This window comes from Parus major, chromosome 2 (assembly GCF_001522545.3).
Source record: "Parus major isolate Abel chromosome 2, Parus_major1.1, whole genome shotgun sequence".
Classification (NCBI taxonomy): Eukaryota; Metazoa; Chordata; class Aves; order Passeriformes; family Paridae; genus Parus; species Parus major.
This window is the reverse complement of record NC_031769.1, coordinates 114491417-114513082: the sequence shown is the minus strand read 5'-3', so window position 1 is coordinate 114513082 and position 21666 is coordinate 114491417. Positions and strand designations below refer to the sequence as shown.

At 38.9% G+C, this 21666-nt stretch overlaps 1 protein-coding gene across 4 annotated transcripts in view; it reads left to right on the top strand.

The window, feature by feature from the left end:
• The first annotated feature begins 6 nt into the window (after nucleotides 1-6).
• Nucleotides 7-21666, top strand: part of CA8 (carbonic anhydrase 8) — a 47006-nt gene continuing 25346 nt past the window's right edge. For 3 of the 4 annotated variants that reach the window (XM_015619202.2, XM_015619203.2, XM_015619201.2), the window contains exons 1-3: nucleotides 7-145; nucleotides 412-603; nucleotides 4327-4451. In XM_015619202.2, the coding sequence (XP_015474688.1) occupies nucleotides 67-145; nucleotides 412-603; nucleotides 4327-4451 (396 nt within the window). In that variant the 5' untranslated portion in view covers nucleotides 7-66. Of the gene's footprint in view, nucleotides 146-411; nucleotides 604-4326; nucleotides 4452-14701; nucleotides 15916-21666 lie in introns of those variants that run through there. The other variant, XM_015619204.1, reaches the window with a different exon arrangement.

Below are 21666 nucleotides of genomic sequence, written 5' to 3'. Positions count from 1 at the left end.
CCCGCCTCGCCCCGCACACGCTCGCACTCCGCACACCCCGCCCGGCCGCTCCCGGGCCGCCCGCCCATGGCTGACAGGAGCCTGATCGAGGACGCCGAGCCCCCGCCGCGCCGGGAGGAGGCTCCGGAGTGGGGCTACGAGGAAGGTGAGGAGCGGGCGGCGGGGAGAAACTTTGTCCGCGGCCGGGGGAGGAGGAGGCGGTGTGGGAATTTCAGTGGCCGGGTTCGCTCCGCTGCTGTCCCGAGGCGCCGGGAGCCGCAGGGGCGGCAGGTCCATCCCCGCCGGCGGGAGGGCAGCGCGGGGCGGCGGCCGCGGAGCCGCCGGGTCCGGCCGAGCAGCCCCTTCCCTGGCCGGGGGCAGCGTCTGTGTGATGCGGGGTGTCCCCATAACCGCTTCTCCCTTGTGCCTCAGGAGTGGAGTGGGGGCTGATTTTCCCCGATGCTAACGGGGAGTACCAGTCGCCCATTAACTTGAACTCCAGAGAAGCTAAATATGACCCCTCGCTCCTGGAAGTGCGTTTGTCACCGAACTACGTGGTGTGTCGTGACTGTGAAGTGATCAACGACGGGCATTCGATTCAGATTGCCCTGAAGTCAAAATCAGGTATGCTGAAACGTGGCCTTGATTATCCCGGGTAAAGCTTGTGTTGCTTGAAGGCTCCCTGTGCTTATGTCCCGGAGTGTAGGAAAAGCAGCCTGTTCCAGCAGCGACCAGTTGTGCCCATTCTGCATGGACTATGCCCGGTGAGAGTGTTGCTGTTGATTTTGGTAGGAAGAGGAGCAAGTGTTGCAATGGGACTTGCAGATTTCGATGCCAGACTGGATGGTCAGTGAGATTGCTTCAAAGTGTATCCAGAATTTCCTCTTGTGTGGTGGTATCCAGTTCATTTGCATTAACAGCTGCCCGCACTCGGAAGCAGTACAAGAGGTATTGCTAAGACAGTGTAGTGCCAAACTGTTCTGTACAGCTGGCAAGATTTGTTCATAGTTCAAAGACCATGTAAGTTAAAAGTGCTTTTTCCCATTAATTTGAGTGGGTTCTGAGTATTGAGTAGAGAACTGGACAGCTTGACATAGATGCACCAGCTATACATGCTCACAGTATTGATGAGGACAAAGTAGAAGGCAGTCCTCATTCCTTAAAGGATGACATTTTTAGTATCACTCATCAAATATGTAGGAAATAATAAAATAAACAATTCCAGCGTAAGTGAAGTTGCAATATCTGATTCAGACCTTTCATCTGGGTAAACTATTCTGTAGGAAGGAAGCAAGAAAGTAGGGAGGAAAAAAGTCCATTTTGCTTTCCAGCACTGCAGTAGTTCTTACCATGTGTTTGGAAGAGCCTCCATGTTATTCCAACCAGTCTTAGCTAGTAACAGCCCTTTGGGGGCATTTAAACAGCTGAACATTGTCAAATCATGAGACATTCCAACTTTTGTTTCCTTCTGAGAACTCAGTAGTACTGAGAACTCAGTAGTACTGGGAACTACAGCTGTGCTAAGTGAGGGAGTCAGTTCAGATTTATACAGCTTTTTAAAAAGGGTTTATTATTTTAATAATGATGCTTTCCTTTATAACTTCCTTTCTATGATAATTTCCGTGTATTTTTGCAACACAGAACATTTCTTTCCATGGAATTTTGCAGATTTGTAATAAAAGAGAAATGTTGTACTTCCAGTAAGTTTTACTGCCTTGATCAGAAGCAGAGTTCTTTTCCCAAGGGATAAGGTTCTCCCTGCAGGATCAGGAATTCTTAAAATCTCCTGTGGAGTAAGTGACAGTGACCACAAGTGACCTCATCATTTGCATGCCAAAATGCAGTTCCTTCCATCCTACCTGTCCCAAGGGCAGTTTGTAACATAGTGGTGATGGTTAGTAGGATGGGGCCAACACACCTAAATGCCTTTGCAAAACCATTAAGAGAATTAGAAAAAAGGAAAGACTTTTATACTTGAACGCAATGTGATGCCAGATGAGTCTTCAAACACATTAAAAGAAAATGTGAAATTAAAAATGTGAAGTAGAGAAGAAGTTTATGACTGAAGTATGGAGTTATGATTTAGGAAATCTTGGTTTAGTTTCAACTTTTCCTTAGATTTAATATGACGTAATTTCCCATTTTCTATTTGTAAACTGGGAATAATTTGGGAGGGAGAATTTATTAACATTTATTAAACCGACCAAGAGGATAAAAGAGTTAATAAGCTGTGTTTGAACCTGGCCTAGTATTCTAGCCATTTTTCAGAGATTGCAGAAACTCCTGCAGTTTCTTTTCCTCACAGGAGATCTCTGATGACAAATCCATTCAGCCAGATTATTTTGTTGGGAATTTTTGAGCACTGAATGCTTTTGAAACTGTGTCCAATTAATGTGCAAGAGATCCTCATCTACTGTAATGTTAACAGTCAAGGAAAAAGTTCTTTATGGAAAAAAGTAAACTGATTAAGATACATATTAAAAATAAATTTTTCATTACTGGTGAATGTTTTTATCCTTTAATTCAAGACACACAGTCCATATGGAATTCCCAAATCCTTCTCATTATTTAACTGCAAACATTTTCACAGCTGCTTTCATTTTGATGGTGGAATATATGTTGTGCATTAGGTGGAAGAACCATGACCAAGTATGAAATAGTTTTGTCATGGGATCAGTGTCCTAACTGAGGCCTTGAAAATAAACTCTGAAGCTCCTGGAGAACCAGAAGTACATCACATAGAGAACATTTGTTCTTGTTACATTTTTTTCTCAGAGCAATGTTTTAAAACAGAGAAAATGCTCAGTTTCCCTAATTGAGATTATTATTATATTATTGCCCTAATTGAGCGCTAATTGAGTATCACGATTCCTATTATTTGGCCAGATTTCTTAAATACTTCAATTGGTTGTTTCCCCAGGTGTTCACCAGATTTGTAGATTTTCCCTCTAGGGGATATAGGTATAGACAGAATACAGATAAAACAAGGTTAAGAAACAAAACTGAATATATAACTACATTTAGGACATTTCATTTTAGAAACTCTAATGGCTGTTATATTAGTTGTGAAGAATTATTAAAGGAGGAATGATTGGAATATTTGACATTTTTTGCCCCCTCCTGTATAATTGCTTATGAAAACCATAATTGATCTGTTTTTTCTCAATTTATTTACAGTTCCATACCTTTGGTTTTGTGTTTGCACGGTTGTAATATGATTCAATTGCTAACTCATGTTTTAGTATTACACTGCCTCTTGTGCTCCAAGCTCAGGTGGTATAGTTTGTGTGTCAAAATAGCTATATATTATGGAACTAATTCCCTAAGGCTATATTTCATGCAGTTAAATAATCCTTATCAATTATCAGAGATTGTAAACAATTAATTCCAAGTCTATGAAATGTAAACCAGAATTTAATGAATTCTGGGGAAGACTGTGAATGCCCTTAAATAAAACTCAGCCCTGCCTTGAAGCCAATATTCAATGATTTTAGTGGGAAGTTACCTCCAGCTTGTGGTGTAATATTTGATCTAAAGCAGATTCAGAAATCCCTGGGCGAAATGTTTGTGTTGATTAATTCCATAGCAGATTGGGCCTCACAGTTGCTTGCTTTTACTACTGGTGGAAGTCTCAGTGCAGCAGTACTGAGCAACTATACACATTTTTTGTGTGTGTGTGTGTTGCGATTGTGGACAGATGCTTTTAAGAAGTTCCAGATGTTTAAAAAACTGAAGTAAGGAAAACCCATGTCTGCCTAGAAGCTGTTTTTAAGTAAATGAGGTATGCTGTTTTTGCTCCAGTGTGTGGGTTTGATTATATTTCAGTATGGAGGCGTTCAGTGTCTCAGAAGCCTGACAGGTGGTATATGACTGAACACCTTTACCTAGCAAAGTATTTGCAATCAAAACTTTTCTATCTATTTCTGTGACCCACAGTAAATATAGGTGATGGAGGTTAAACACTTGGACAACTTGGAGGTAACTTCCCAGTTCAATTCAGAACCCTTGCCATCTGTTTAGAGCACACAGTTAATGTCTTGATAAGACCAATAAACATTCCCTCTTCTGATTGGTAAAAGTACAATGCTTTTATTTGGTGTTCTGCATCATAAAGAGTTTAGTATGACAGCAGTTTTACTGTTTTTCATAACTGCCTCAATTCGAGTTCTGTACCTGCAAGGTGCTTCAGAAGTAAAGGTGACAAGTCTATCAACTTAACTTTTCTCCTCTCTGGTACCACTAATAACATAGAAAATTGCCACAAACTCCTTGTTGTATTTGGAGAATATATTCGGTGGCTTGTCTGCTTTGAAAGGCAAGTTCTTTACCACTTATCTTCTTTTCCAGTGTTAATAGGGGGGCCATTACCTCGGGGACATGAGTTTGAACTACATGATGTTCGATTTCACTGGGGGAGAGAAAATCAGCGTGGTTCTGAGCACACGGTTAATTTTAAGGCCTTTCCCATGGAGGTAAGAGTGCACCACATTGTATAACACCCATGAAATGCAAAAGATCTTATTTCATAGCCTGAACTATTGGCAGCCCAAAAACTACTTCCTTTTAGCTCTGCATGCTTTATATTTCAACCACAAAGCTATCTTCCTGAGGTGTGCTTTAGTGCAGGTAAATTAGGATGTGCATCTGGAATAGAATGCCTCCAGCACTCATCACACTGTATGATTAATTGGTCGTAAAGTTAGCTTGCAGAATTATTAACTTCTTTCTTATTAGTGTTCTAACAAGATCTGCCATTTCAACACTTCCTATGTCACCTTGACTAATAGCTATAGATGGGGAGAACTAGCCACTGGAAATATTTCCATGGTGAGTAATAACAGTTTAGGTCAATTTGGAGTAAGTGTAGAGCAATTTGTTCATGAAACAGCTTTACATACTTGAAAATTGAAGATTATGTGATAGTCCTCTGTATGTTCTGCAAGATCTGGAAGAAGTACACAATATTGAAATAAAAGCAAAGTGATAATGCAGTCTTAAAAAAATCAGCTCCTCCTGGGGTTCATGTCATAGGCAGCACAAAATGCCTTTTTCTCTGGCCCTCCAGCAGTGGTTTGTCATACTACTTCACTTCCCACTGTCCCATTGCTTACAACTGTCAAGGAATGGCTTGGAGTATTCCTTAACCCCTGGGCAGCAAGATTACTTTTAACAGATACCAACCCTCATATTTGGTGACTTCAGCTTTGCATCTTTTATTTCATTTGTTGTGCACTATTTGTTTTAAAGAAACTCAAGATTTTTCAGAGTTCTTTAAGTCAGTTTTGCCTTTTTTATCTATCATAATCCCTCATGAGTCTGAAACTGTTTATTTTTTTCACTGTGCTCAGTGCTGGGAAATTTATTATTGTAGTGTTGATGAGTGCCTGACTACTGGAAAAGAAGTGTCTTATGGAAAAGAATATAAAAACATAGAAGAATATAAAGCAAGTACTGCAGAAATAAGTGTAAAAATCTTGTGGACTTAGATCATCCATCCAATTCTTAGGGTTGTTCAAATACTTTTTTTTTAAGAGTTGTGGGTCAGATTTTGGTCTCTGCTGTTTGCTACTTTGCACTGGTCTATCACAACCTCTCACATATGAACTTACTCATATGGAGTTTTCAGGTTGAAAGGAGTAAGATAATAGAATAATTTAGGTTGGAGAGGACCTTTATGATCAACAAGTCCAATCATAAACCTAATACTGCCAAAGTCCTCCCCTGAACCATGTCCTTAAGTGCCACATCTATGTGTAGATCCCCTCTGCAGGCTGATTCCAGGTAGGTCTTGGAAATGCAGAATTAATTGAATGAATAAGACTCATCAACCAAAGGGAAAACAAGGGAATGACTTCTGCATCCTGGTTGGCATAATATATACAATATGATTTATATGGGCAGTAAGACCTTCAGGATACTGCAATGCTCCCTTGGAGGTAGGAAGTAGCGAATTCATTATAAAATACCTCTGCTTAGTGCTTTTCTTCAAGACTGATCCAGCATGTGGTGATGCAGAGAAATATTCATAAGAATATGCTGAGAACTGTACTTGGGAATCTATCTGGGTTTCCTGTCTCTTTGTTTATTAGAGATCACTTGCAAAAAGTCTTGGTGGTATGTGGGAACAGTCTATTGATAATCTGCCGATAATATAGAATTATCTACTCCAGATTGGCCCAGAATAAAATATGCTTGACCCAGAGATACAAATCAACAAACTCAGTAAGTCATGAAGGGTTTTCATTCTTCACCTACCTTGAAAGCAGTACAGCAGCTGCACAAACAGGATTCTGGCACAGTTGAAAAACATCACCTGGAAGTGAGCACGCCAGTGTTTTTCTGTTTCCTGCATCTAAGCAGCTTTCAACTAAACTCTAACTTCCAAGAAATAATTACGGGTGCAAAAATGCTCTAGCAGAAAAACCTGACCCATAATACACTTTAAGTACAGTTTGAATGTTTCATTTTGTAAACAGATAAATTCTTGTGGCGGAAAATGGCCAGTTTGTCATCTTCTGCCTCAAGCTGTAAGAAAGTGCAGAGCAATTTTTTTGACAGATGAACTGCATTTCCTTCTGCTATATGCACAAAGAGCTGTTATATTAATTCCCTCTCAAATTGTCCAAATCAAATATTAGACTTGAGCAATAATAAAACAGGTGTTTGTGGCCACTGTAAATGTTTATGTAGCACACCTGAGACTCCAGAATGGAAGACCTCCTGTTTCCATTCAAGGCATAGCCTTATGTGTTATTATTATTATTATTATTATTATTATTATTTAAACAATAGCTTTGATCAGTGGACCTGGAAATCTTATTTTCTTAGCTTTTGACATTGGCATTCGTTTGTACAGTTGTTGGAAATCATCGTATTCTGAATGTATATTTGCCTTGATTTCTATGGGGTTTCACAGATTGACAGAATGACCTAACTTGGAAGGGGCCCACATGGATCATCCAGCTCTTAAGTAAATGGCTCATATGGGGATTGGTTCCACAATCTTGGTGTTAAAAGTACCATGCTCTAATCAGCTGAACTAAGTTTATTGGTTACTGAACACAAACAGCAATTGATGCCTATTTTGGCTACATCCAAGCAATCTGGTATAGTTTATGCTTTCATACAAAATAAGCTGGCAGTTGTTTGTACATCAGTGCACGCCTAGAAATATGTTGAGCACCAAATGCATAAGTTTGGGTCTTTATCAAGTGTAACAAATGTAGTAGGTCATCTTCCTAAGGAGCTAGAAATTATTTCCATGGAAAATGATAGGGATTCTCTTCTCTTTGTGAGAGGAGATAAGCAGTAATATGAAAATAGAAGTGCTTGGTTTAAATGGGTACATTAACAACTCAACAGGTTGGCCTAGGTGACACACTCTGCTCATTTTAAAACCTGAGCAGTTCTACAAAAATCAGCTTTTAGTTTGATGAGATCTGAGATGACGATCTGAGACTAATTATTGACTGGATAATCAGTCTGGTTTTTTTAGGGCTGAAGACTATACAGCTTTATTTTATTACACTGGACAAAATAGTTGTGAAAGTGCTTCAGATTATCGTGTAATGACCTTTGTAAAAGACTGAAAAAGAGTGTAATTTTTCAAAGTTTGTAAGAATAATCTTCAGTTACTTCCTTAGTCTCTTCATCTTTGGTACTATAATTTCTAGAAAAAAGTTAGGCAATATACCATATTAGTTGAATACTATCCCACATTTCTTAGTGCAAAAATCCATTATGTCTTACTACACAGCCAGGGCCTTTGTGTGTGGTTAGGATATGTAGGTTCATGGTGAAGTTGGTTAGATTACAAAACTTGTGTAACCTCTGGAACAGCTTCTTGAGCTAATACATATTGTCCAAAATGTTGTTCACGTGGCTTGGAGGCTGAGTTCTTTGGTTTTTTATTCTTACATGAGGTCCAGCAAAGCTGTGTTTTCCACCTTCCTTGACCAAAGAAATCAGAATGTAGACAGTGCTATGCCAGTGTTTTCATTTTCACTGAAACATCTGTGTTTGCAATAGGTCAGGAAAACAGGACAAAACAAAAATATTTGTCAAAATTAAATATGGTAACACCTCTTCTTAAGCCAAGGAAAGAGCAGAGGGATGTACCTACCAGTACTCCTCTCTTTTTTTTTCATGAAATCAAGAGCATGAAGACCATTCTTGCCCTTTGGCCAGGAACTGGAAGGAAACTGTGCAACTTTCTCTATAAATCCTTCTCACCATCTACTTCTGCTGCATGCAAGCGAGTGCTACTTTGCCTTTTGGCCAAAGATACGTTGGCCATGACATGTGCTAAATGTTTAGTAATGGTCTTAACCTTGAGAGACTGTTTCTTGCGAGCAAATGGAACAGGGTACCAAATATCTGTGCCTTACAGTACAAATTTCCACAAAGCAGTGGAATCCACCTTTACACATGAGATTTACCTGAAGCTGATTTAGGTGTAGGAAAGAGAGGATTTATTTGACATCTTTATTCCTCCCCTTGATGCCAAGCATATGGGTTGGAGAAGGAGGGAAAACAAATGAAAAACTAATGAAACTGACTCTTTCCCTTACCTCTGATGTATATAACAGGCAGACAGAAGAGGACAGGAATTGCAAATTGCTATTACTTATTTTTATTAAGAAAGTGAAACGGGAGCAGCTAAAAATGAATTCCCATTGTATCTGATCTCTGTATAAACACGGCATATTATAGTGTCAGGCTGAATGAACTTACAGTCAAAAAAGAAATGAAATCCAGCAGGAGAAAGTAAATCACATGATAATATCAGTACAGGTTTGTGGGGAAAAAAATAAACTTCTCTGGTTCTGAAATGAAGGGAAATGGAAAAATATAAGGGGGCCTTAAAGTTGTCTCTTCCTCTTAGTTAGTTTGACTTAGTCAAATGGTGGTGTGACCAAAGGCACAGACTGACCATAAAGGCACAGTTGTTTCTGGGCTACTGCTCTAAAATAAAACTGTATCAGGGAAAACAAAAAGGTTCCTTTCACCACTTGCAACATATCTGGGAGGATAATTCTCTGTAATCCATCCTCTTTAAAATGTAGGATTACATTAGCTGAGAACCATGTGAAAGCTCTCAGTAGAAGGGGGTTGGCAGAAAATAATTTAAAAAATGTTTCCAAGATGTGCAGGAAGATTAAGAACTATTAGTGTCCATCCCACTTTTTTTTTTTTTTTTTTTTTTTTTTTTTTTTTTTTTTGAGTAGAACAGAAGGAAATACAGTTGCTGGAAGGACCAAAATCAATTCTGAATAAATTTTAAAAGGAATAAAAATTGTTCCTTTCTGTTGCATGACAAAGAGGAGACTAATTAATTCTGTAGACTTTCAGAGTAACAGAAATCCTGCTGCAATGAAGGTAACATAGTGCAAAACACATATCCTACCCTTGATTTGATTTAAACTGTGACCTTTTCCTTTGTTAAGAAGAAATGGTGCCTAAAGAACTCACCTAACAGAGCTTTAGGGCTTCAGGTAAGGCTGTTAACATTACACTTACCTACTAAAGCCTTTACAGTCTTCAGCATGGGGTTTTCTCTGTGCCTGGCCCTGAAATCAGATATCTATATACAGTGCAGTGCCCTTTCTGGCATTTCTGGGGTGAAGATATCAAGCTTTCAACAAAAAAATTTATTTTTGCCACCTTTTAATATTATTTGCCAAAGCTTTACCTTTTAATTGTTTTCCTATTACCTTATCTGGACTCAAAAATAAACCAGAGTATTTGTAATGGTAATAGAAGGCCTGGGAAACACTGGTTCTTGCCAGCCTGTCTCTCTCTCTGTGTTCAGAGATTTACAAGCTGCAGAAGGACTGGGTAGGTGTGAATGGCAAGCAGAATTCAAACCACAATGACAGTAATTTCTTTATTAGGACTATGATCCAAGTAATGAACTCTAAAAGATAATTCAAAGAGCAAATCCTGTTGCCTTAGTTGGTTGCACAGATTGCCTGCTTGTGAAAAAAAAACAACATTAATTCCAATCATATTGGCAGCACAAGACCTTTGAATGAAGGGTATCTATGAATTCAACAGGGGGCAAAAAGAACAGATTCCAGAAGAGTTTATGTAGCATCATGCTGAGGTCTGGAACTCGGCTCAGACACTGTCCAAGTTTTCTGGTGGAATATGAAGTTGTTACTAACACTTTTGGGCAGTCTTCTAAATTTTGAAATCATTGCAGGTGAACAATCTCAGCTGTAATTAAACACAGTATACCTTATAAGGAAATTATGACATTTGTGTAATAGCTATATCCTTGGCAGGTTATGAATAAGACTAGTAATTGTTTAAAGTAGATATTTTCATTGGACAATATCTAATTTTTGAGGACAGAATTGTGGAAAAATACAGGAAAGTTGTGCCAATATTTAAACAGAAGTTTTCCGATTTGTTTTCTAAATCTCAGTGATTTCTACGAAAGCAATTTTTTACATGTTGTGTAGATTTACACAGCACTCTGTGGGAAAAATTGGTCTAAGCACCAATTCCAGGACTGTCAGTGAATTGTGTTATGTGGGATCCTAGTCCCAAATGTGCCAGTGCTTAGTTTTTTTTTTTTTTCATTTTTCTATGTGTCATACACTTGCAATCCCCTAATTGATGTGACTTCTGTTTGGATTTTTTGTGGTGGGACAAAGCTGTGAGGTCTTTGTCTCCTCCCAGTGTACAGGGAAACATGAAACCAGCAACAAGATAAAGAAAAAATTGCCATCATTGTAAAAGCACACATGATCAGCTTATGACTCCTGAGATTGCTAGTGCTTTAAGTTCTTACAGCGTTATGTTTTTATTGTTGTTGAGGGTTAATTTGACCTAAGTAGGCACATGCAGTCTCTGGACTATACTTTCTTTTTTGGGTAATTTGCCAACATGAGCTTTTATTTGCCCTTGTTTTGCTCACTCACACGTAGTTTTTTCAGGAAGGCACCTATGTGCTTTCTATTGTGAATTCCTGAAAACAGGTGCAAAAATGGGCTGATATACTTGCACAAACATATTTCTGTCTTGTCTGACACCTGAAAAAAATAAGTTAAGCCCTGTGGAAAAAGGTACACATCTTTAGAGGTAGCCAATGTGATTTCCCTTCTGTGCAAAATCTACAATATATTTAATGGATTGTGGAAGATGTATGAGTTGCCAGACACCAGGTGAAAGAGGAGTGGTGCTAATAGTGTGTACTGAAGACTCTTTATCTTTTTGTCTGTTTTTTAAGAGTAATTTGAGTTTTGTGTAGAGAACCTTTGTGGCCCATATTCACCAAAACCACTTATGAGGTGGTGGTTGCAATCGACCAGGATGGAGAATTTCAGTACTCATTGAAGAAATAAATAGTTCAAACTAAAAATGACTGAGCATAGGAGAATGGGACAAACTAACAGGAAAAAATTGCAAGAGGAGAAAAGCTGGGTGAAGGAAAAGAGAATGACAATAAAATGAGGAGAAACTGAAGAGAGGAGTTCCTCTCTGGGCTTCCCATTCCACCTAATCTCAGTCTATTGGTGGAGTTCTTCCAGAAGCTGCAGGCACTCTTTGTGAGTGGTTTTGCATCAAATTTTCTTGCAGCCTGGCTGGGCTAAGGTAAGATGTTCAGTTGCAGCCTGTTTGGTGGCACTGCATGCTTTGTGGAGGCAGCTGTGTAACCTTGGATAGAGGAGCTCTTAGCATACTCTGTCTGTGGTAGCAACAGCCTCTGACACTTTTTAAAAATATGGGATTCTTTTTCATTCCTTGAGCAGATTTACAGCTTTGCCTTCTTACTCTACTTTCTTATGCAATTGTCTTGCTGACAGTGCTTGTATTCATGGATAGAGAGGTTGCTGTCAGACAACCCTTATGGAAAACTCTGTTCCTGACTCTAACAGAGTCGCTACTTATGTAGGTGCTGTGGGAGAAGACCTTCTGGAGTCTCTTAGTGGATGGGACTTCTGAAGAGGATTTAAACCTAGTTTGGAGTGCAACAATATTGCTGCTCCACTCTGCCATTTTTTTTTTGGCTGTGTGCCCTTGCTGTGATTTGCTTCAGTTGTACATAATTTTCTAATTTCTGCCATGATCCTTGCTGGCACTCTGCTCATATTCTGCTTCAGTTTTGTGCTGCCTTGGTTTTCCTGTTTGGTTTTCCTTGGCACTTTGCCCTAACCATTAGGTCTAACTGTTTTGCTATATAAAACTTTTCACTTGTTGAAGAAGGGGAAAGGAGATTCCTTATTTTGTTGTTTTCCATGCTGATGCTTGAGTTCCAAGACTGGCCCCAATGCATAAATAAAATCCCTAAAAACTAGAAGTAATAGCTTTCTGATGCTGCCCCCAAATGTTGTGTTATTTGTGCTAATAGTGCAGTCATAACCCTCAAGAGGCAAAGGATGAAACTTGTAGATCATCTAAGATGTGAAAACCTTGGGAGGCTTCCACAAGTATTTTCTGTTATGCCTGAGTGCATCACAAGCACAAATAATATAATCCTTAAAACATCAGTGCAAGAAGATGAGTTCTGCTATTGCCAAGGAACTGGTAGAAAACAAGTTCAAAGGGATTAAATTATTTGGCCATGGTCACACATGATGCCTTTTGTAGAAGTGGGAGAGAACTGACTCATGATTCCTAGATGCTCAAATTCTAGTAAGAGTTTCAGACACTCTAGTGTTGGAATACCTAATTTAGGTTGTAAATCCTGATTCAGTAATTTAACCACGGGGCTATCTGATGTCCATAGGCCACACTGTTGTCAATGAGCTCATTCCTGACTTTTTACTGTCCCAGCATTAAGCCATGCAATGAACTGAATTGGGAAATAGCTGAAGTTTAGCAGAATTTGTCGAGTTCATAGAACTATGGAAGATGAGAAAAGTATAGCACACTATTACGCAATCTGCAAACTTGAAATTCAAGAGAAAACTATTGGAGAAGCATAACAAAGTTTATTATTTCAAAGGAAGCTTAGCAAACATTACAGGAAAACAAAAACCTGAGTTTCCTAGAGGAGTGTATGATGGAAGAACAACTGCTCACTGGATAACAGTCAAGATTATGACTTAAGAAGATAATATGCAGCTGCAGATTCTCATATCTTAAGACAGACCATTACCTTTGAAACACAGAACTGTGGAATACAAATCAGTTATTAACAAAACTTGGCAAATTAACAGGGAAGGAGTGTTTTCTATTCTGCCTTCATGAGAGAATCTACCACTAAAAATTAAATTGGTGATTTAAAACCTTCCACATACTAACAGTCTGGTTTTAAATCCCAAGACAACAGATTGCAGGCAACACTTCAGAGCTGGACATGCTTTTATTAAATGCTTTGTCATATAAATAACACTTCCAGAATTAAATGCTTAACCTAGCTCTTTGTGTTTTCTGTCTTCTTGATGATATTGCTAGTCTGTAATATCAACTATCCATCAAGGTCCAATCTTTTTTCCAAGCTTCACTCTAACTGTGGAGCTATAAAAGCACATGCAGACATGTGCCCACCCTCTCAGGCTGGCAAGAACCCAGAGTGAAGGTAGGCTGGAGAATCTTGCAGTAAAAGCCTTGCTTTTTCCTTCTTGGCTTTCATATTTCAAAGGAAGGAAAAAGAAAGGCTTGAAAGTATATTTGTTTCTGTTAGCATAGGTAAAGGCAGACCCAGGGCACTTCAGCCTACATGTTTGCTGGTGCCAGACATGGTAGGGAACAATAAGCTGCTCTGCAGTGCTCCTTGCTTCGCACACTGAGCAGAAACTTGGCACAGTGAAGAGGCTGACCAATGAATCTGACAGTAATAACTGTGTAGTTGTTTAGTTTCTTACCATTAGGTTGATATTGAAAGTTGGCAGCATAGAAACTGGCACATTTTGTCTTTTTCAGTCCTTTTCTTAGCCTGTATACTTACATCACATTTAAAAAAATGTTAATTTTGATTAATTCCTGTTTTCTTTTAATCTCTTGTGAGTGCCAGTAGACATAAGCTGTGCTTTTGATTTCAAACATGAAGAAAAAATAAATACACACAGATGACAAATTGTGGATCCTCAGTTTCCCCTATACTCTATGATGGTTTTGCTAGTGATTTTCCTAAGAATTTATATGTCAGCAGCTTCTGTGGGCAAACAAGGAGATAGGTAAAAACATCTATGTTGCAGTTGCATTAACTGTGAAGATTCTTTTTTGGTTATTTTTATTTTTTTTTACTTTTTTAGACCTTGTGACTTCTTTTCCCAGAATAGAAAGAAGAGTGCTGGTTAGATTTTTATGATTCCCATTACATTTCTTTTTAGCTTACTGCTTGTAGCTGTTGTGTTTTGAGGTTTTCCATGTACATCAGTACTTCCTGCTGTTAATTTCATTTTTTAAATGGACCAATAGTTCTTTGTGTTAAATGAAATAAGGATGCTGCATGTGATTAGACTTTTCAAAGGGAACAGAGATTCCTGTTTAATTATAGATGTTGCAATGTTTTTATTATTGTTTTGTAGATACTTCTTTAGTGAGTTTGCCAAAAGAAACTGCAATAGTGTTTCCTGAGATGCTGCAAATAATTCAATAGTCCCACGATTTGTTACGTTTTGAGTGGCACATCTGAAGGTATGCCACACAATTGCTTAGACTACTTCTGCTTTCAGTAGGCTGGCTTGTTTGAAAAGAGAATAGATTTTGAAAGGTGTCTTTGCAGTCCTTCCTTTTATGATTCAACAAAAATAACTTTTTTTTACAGCTGTTCTTCTTTCTTTCAAAGATGTTCATGGAGAGGAGAGCACCAGTCAGCAAAGCTTCCGGACTATCCTGGTGTCCCAGTCAAGCATATGTTCAGCATGTTTTAGCTGTGAATTTAACTTTTGACATGAAACATGTAATATCTCACACTGTGATTGTGAAGTTGTTTGAACAGTGTCTCCAGGATACCTTGCTCCATCTTGATTTATGTGCACCTAATTTCTCTGATCTTAGATTACAGACTTCTTTGTTCAGGGAATGTCATCTTGTTCTGAACGTACTTGGAGCCTGACGATTAATGCACAGACTAGATCTGCTCAATCTTTAACACTTTCAGTAAATTATAACAAGCAAAAGTTCAGCAGAAATTGTGCTTTCTTTTCTCCAACATTGTATTAATCAGAAGATTTTTAATGCCAACAGTGTTGTCATTGGCACTGCTTTCAGTTGTGTCCCGTAGTGGTGAACTTAGTGTTGCTTTCAAAGATAGGCAAAGAGTTCCCTTTATGTAATTTTTTCATTACAATGATCTATGTATGGAATTTTAAAGAGGATTTTAATTATACTGAAATTCATTGGCATTTTGGCACCTATCCACTATAGAAGCCTTGAAAAATTGAAGTCTGGAAGCATAAGCCAAGTGCACTAGTTTATAACCTAACAACATTTTCATCCTCTTCTTCATTTAGCCCAGAGTTCATGATCTAGTAATTTGTTCCTATTTTCAAAGGAAGCATGTTTACGTTGACTGAGCTGTAATGTTTAACCATGAAGACTTTGCTGCTTTATGGATATTTGTTTCTTTGTTTTGTGGCATGAAGTATGTACACGTATTCTTCCTTCTCCTGAGATATTTTCAAACAGTCACTGTATCAATTCCATTAACTTTATTTTCCTAAACCCCTCCTTCAGGCTGTTAATAACTAACTTTCTGGTTTTTTAATCACTTTTTCTGGAAGCTGTGTGCCCTGGTCATATCCATGGTTCGGTTCCCTTGTGGGGATTTGGAACTTAATTACTGTATGTTATGGTCACTGCCAACAGCTTAGTCAATTGCTTCCTGAAACAATTCAGTGCCAAGTCAAGTATCAACTCATAAATTCTTGTGCACATATAAAATAGCAAGACACAATTTTTCCACATTTTGTCCTCCTGAGATGTTGCTTTCGCAATATTTGTGCTGTTGAAATTATACATCATTATTGTACAACTAGATTGTGTTGCCTTCCATTATTACTAGCTGAAATCTTCAGCTTCATTTCATCCCTCTCAATCCAGGAAAACGCCTTCCTGCCGGCCCTAGTTAGGTAGCCAGAGTTTGCCATTTTTACTGTTCCCTACTCGAATTTTATGGCATGTTGTGAATGAAGTATACTCATCCCTGGCAAACTTGGGTGAGTCAAGTAGAGTATTTTATATCTCTACAATCTTTAGCAGAAGAATTCTAAAGCTGCTATAATTTACCTTAGAGATATAGATTTATCCCTGAGATGGTGTTTATGGAATCAAGAGTGTTTCAGCTACACTCTTAGCAGGGACAGAAACATCACAAAACCCAGTCTGCTGAAAATTTTCAGACTGACTTGTTTTAGTTGCCCCTCTAATTAAAGACATCATGATGCAGTATTCCCCTGTTAGAATTTTGATGTATGCATTGAAATAAGAGTTGGGAAGATATGAGAGCAATAAAAAATCTGTGGTCCTTGAGAGGTTTGTTGAGAGGTGCCTTCTATCCTGTAATATTGTTAGACTAAGCAGACTTTTCTGGAACTTGTAACAGCTGGTTGCACAGCTAACAAGGAATAGTTGTATATCCTAGTTCTGAGCAAGGAACAAAGGTTACTAGAAGATTAATTTACACCTGATGCAGCATGCACTGAAGAAAGAAGCTTTTGTAATAATTAGCTTCTCAATCAAGAGTCTAGAGAGTGGGAAAAATGCAATAGTTGATCATGCCAGCTGCACAGTTTCAAGCAGGCCTACTGACAATTGTATCCCAATCAGATATTCCAATCTATCTGAAGAGGAATTATTTAAAAATTATGGTGTTCTACTGTTATACACATCTAGATGTGTCCCAATCAGATATTCCAATCTATCTGAAGAGGAATTATTTAAAAATTATGGTGTTCTACTGTGTGTAGAGAACAAACAGGAGCGTGTTAGATAAAAGAATCCCCCATGTTGCAAGCTCTTGCAATATGGGTTATGGTTACCAATTGAATTGAGGCAGGACCTACACCCAGGCAGGGCAGGTGTTTCTTGTTGCCTGTTGCAGCCTCAGCTGCCAGTGGTTTTATTAGGCCCCTGTAGAGTCAGGTTCTGGTGCCAGGAGGGTCAGGAAGATTTTTGCTGTTGGCACATTTCCCTTTGACTCCTATGGAGCGTGAGCTTGGTGCTCTGTTCCGAACTGCCTGACTTAGCCAGTGGAAACACAGCACATTGAACAGCAAATTAGGGTTTAAGTCATTTAGCAGTAAGTATTCATAAAGAAAGGAGTTTCAGCATATGAGCTGCTTTTTATGGTAGCAGGACATTCCAGACTATGCAGGTTCATAGCAAATTTGCAACAAGAGTGCAGAAATGTTGGAGCAGAGTCCTTCTTCTCCCTTTACCATTAATCAGATACATCATAACAGATGATGAGCCATGATTTATTTCAGGATGTATTTTTCTGTAAGGAATTAGACTGTATCATGTTTGATCTGACATTGGGGTGACACATGCACACCAGCAGCTCACAGTAAGGGACAGAGCTAGTAACAACTTTCTTGACATTTCAAAAGCTGGGCAAGTTTAGTTGAAAGTAAGCTTAGGTGAAAGATGGCCATTCCAAAAAGCAGATAACTGAGGAGGTTTGAGAAAAGGCATCATTCAGGAGTCAGTCATGAGATGCTGACTCGGTGGTCACAGGCAATTCATGCCTGGGCTCCTGAAAAGAGAATCCTGAGGAGTGCAAAATTACAAGAGGCAAGGGACACGGGTTGCAACAGGTGATTAAGTAGGAGAAATAAATTATGGAGGAGGTCAAGCACAGAACAGGTTATCTAGAGAGGTTGTGAGACCTCCATCGTTGGAGATATGCAAAACTTAGTTGGACAAGGACCTGAACAACCTGCTCTGACTTTAAATTAGTAGCTAACTTTGAAGTTGGTGCTGCTGTGAAAGAGTTGAACTTCAGAGGTGACTTCCAACATAAATTATCCTGTCATTATATGTTTTATGTGTGAGCTGGGAATAAAGTAAGGTCATCAACAGAGCTTAAAAGATCATTTTTGCTCTCAGTGAGCTTTAGACCCTGCAGATTTCCACAGAGCAGTCAGTGCCCCAGACAGGAGAAAATGTACATTTTTGTAAGTGTGTTTTTTTATTGAAAGACACTGGCTTCCAGAATTGATGAATGTGATAGGTCATATGGAGTGACTCTGATTCCTGCTAGAATCTGTCATCCCAGGACTCCAATTTTGTGCAAAAAATCTACTATCAGGCCTTTTCATATTGACATAGGAAGTATTTCTGTGGTAGAGAAAGGAATGGATTTAAGGGATAGGGTTTTCATTCAATAAATTGACTTGAAAGCCAGAATGTCAGGTCCTTACTCAGTTGAGAGAGAGTCTTGTTTTGAGACAGGCCCCCTGTTAATGTCTGTCAGCTTTTCCTAAATAAGGGTTAGGTTCAGTAACCTAAGTTTAGGTTGAGTGGGGACTAGATGAAAATGGAGAAGTTTCTCAGAATTTGTTCCATATAGAATAATCCTTCCAGGGGGTTTGCTCTGCTACCTGGAATGATTTCTCAATCTTCATTGTGTAGGAGAGTCTCTCCAGCTGTTCACAGAGAAAATCAACTTTATCAGCATTTTATTATCATTTGCCTTCATGAGTTTTCAGTTTATCTGATTGTAAAGAAGTTGCTGCTACAATTATTTGATTTACAGCTGTAGTGTTAAAAGACCCAAAATTATGGTTTTTTTTCAAGAGGAAAGTGGATTTTTTGAGTGCTGAGGATTTTCTGATAGCTTTCCGATTATTTTGTAAAAAATAAACTGTCTGGCACGTCAAGCCAGCCACTGATAATCAGTAACAACATAGCTGACTCGTTTTGGCTATGTAGAACCATCATAACTACCAAGTATCAAAACATTACCTAGCAAAGTGAGCAGAACCTTTCCTGCCACACTGAGATGTGTGGCTGCTTTGTACTCTGGGTGAAAACCACACAACAGGAAGCTGCCGAGGCACTGCAGCTGATGGTTTAAAATGCCCTTTAAAATGAGCATGGTTATGTTCATATCAGGGGCTGGCACCCCTTTTCAAACAGCTGTTGCAAATAAATGTCAAAATGAAGGTTACTAACATCCTGAACATTAATAGCCTCTGTGATTATTCCTAGTTGTGAGATACAGGGGCATGGATGTGATGTTTTCCATGTGCATGGGCATTATTTTGTATTGACAGTTTCAAGATTTGTGAAAGCACTGAGGTCTTTCCTCTGTGCACATCTGATTCCTATAAATATTAACAAGAGTTACAGGCCATGTTTTTTGTGGTCTGTACTCTCAAGAGTTCAGATTTTGTAATGTTTGCAGACTTGTTGCCATCTTTTTTTGAAAACTGTTGTCTGATGTTTATATCTGATGTTACATTACAAATAAAAAAGAACACACAAAAGTCAGAACAGCTCCAGAGAACAACAAATACACAGGATAAAACATGATTTGGAAAACCCACATGCTTTACTACTAACACTTACTACTTCCTTGCTAGTTCACTTTCTGAATGACTTTTTCATGTTGTTACCCAGCCCTGCCTTGAGCTATGTTTTTCCTGCTTTGTATAAGAAATGATTTGTCTTCCATTTATTTAAGTGCATAACCAAATGTGTTTAATTATTTGAGTGTGCATGCATGGCCTTATGGAGTTAAAACAAACAATACGTTGGCTTGCTGTTGGGAAGTATCATGGTATTAATTATTACATTTCATTAGGTTGTCTTTCTGATTTCAGTAATGATAGAACATTTTCTGTGAACAGCTAATTCTGATTATCAGCTTGAGTCAGGACACAGGAACATAACAAATACACTGCAGTGCATCATTGAGTGTGCTGTTGCTAGCAGTACCAATAAAGGATGCTATGCAGAAAGAACATATGATCCTGACCACCTTTTCTTGTACTCCCCAGTCTTCTACTGTCATGGGGCTAGGAGTGCTCTCTACCTGTTTCCTTTAGTGTTTATGACAACAAGTCTGCAACCTGCTGCTTAAAAAAATATATCACTAATCCATTCTAATTATGGCTGTCTTTAACTACAGCATCTTAAACACAGATCAGAAGTTCACTCTACTTTGTGTGTTAGCAACCTTGTACAGAATGATGGGTTTTGTTCCAAGGATCCTACTATGAAATTTCAACATCCTTGAGCAGACCATCAAAGTTACAGAAACCTTTAGACCAGAAAGTGCTGATTGTCTATTTTTCAGTACCTTTAGTGATGATTATTAAACCTGAACCTACTCTGGGCATGTCAGCATTACCTTTACATATATACATACTGCTGTACAGACTAATTTTAGAGTTTTTAACATTTTATAGCATTACACAGAGGTTTTGGTGTCATTTCTCTAGGTGATGTGGCCTTATCATAGGGAAATTTGTGCCCTGAACATGTCTGACATGAGACAGGACAATCTGTTTCTGCATAAACCGGGGTCATTGCTTGAACAATTTGAAGTGCTTGTTCATTTTCCTCTTTCTGGGGTTCAGCACTTTCTTTTCGGATCTATTTAGAGCAAAGGTGCTGTTGTCGGAAGGCAGACAGATGTCAGGTTGGACTTGACTCCAAGGCGGTGTAACACGCTGAATGCCCCAGCAGCCTCGGCCAAGTCCCGCCTGTTGACCCAAAGTCACGGTCCCGCACATCGGGATCGTGCTGGGCGCTGCAGTTCCAGCCACCAAGGGACAAGCTCGCTCTGATGTGTCCGGGCGAGAGAGTCCTGGTGCCACACAGCACTGTCCTCGTAGCACTGAGCCACTACAGCCAGCACAACCTTTTTCTTTCACATTTCCCGGTTAAGGTCGGGATTTTGGGGCGGGCTGTGGGACTCCGTGATCCCCCTCTAGTGGGGAGCTGGTGCGAGCGCCGGGCTCGTCTCCGGGAAAGTGCGGGGCTTTGTCTTCATCTCCGCCGGTGGTTGTGGCTCTGGGTCTGCCCACGGAGGCCGAAATCTCCTTATTTGATCCTCTGACTTTAGAATCCAAAGGCAAATCAAATGTGTAACAAAGATTTTTATATGTGATGAAATGCACACAACCAAGTAAATCCATGGGCTTAGTTCTAACAGGGAGCATTTGTATGTCCAGAAGTTTTGTAGCTGTGGGCAAGTAGATTTTTTATATTAGTGTTCTCATGTAAAAGTGATTTATTGTATTTTCTAAGAAATTCTTTTTTTTTTTACCCTTCGATCAAAATGAATAAAATTATTTGTGTGATAATCTGGAATTTAATTCAATTTACAATATGCTCATTTAAAAGTTTGTGTTTACTTTTGGAAGAACAGTCATCAAAGGAGTGCCTAAAATTCTTATTGGAAATAAATAAGTGGAGAGTGTTTTCTTGAAGAACTGGTGTTCTGAAATGCTGAGATGCCTGAATGAACTCCTGTAGTGTAATAAGCATTTCACAGAGGCTGTTTCTGCACAGAAATAAAAAACAAAATAGGAAGAGACACTGTTTTAAAAACTAATTTTGCTGAAGGTGGAAACAATGTTAGCTATAAAAATGACATTTTAACTTCTTAGACACATGACTGAACAAAATATTGATCATGATTTTACAATGGAAATTAAGTCTAAGTGTTGGCAGATAAACTTCAAAGCTGCTATGCTTAGGATGTTGAAGCTCTGCAGTGTTATCAGACCTGGGCACAGAGATTACATTTATTTCTGGAAAAACTTTTATTTGAAATAC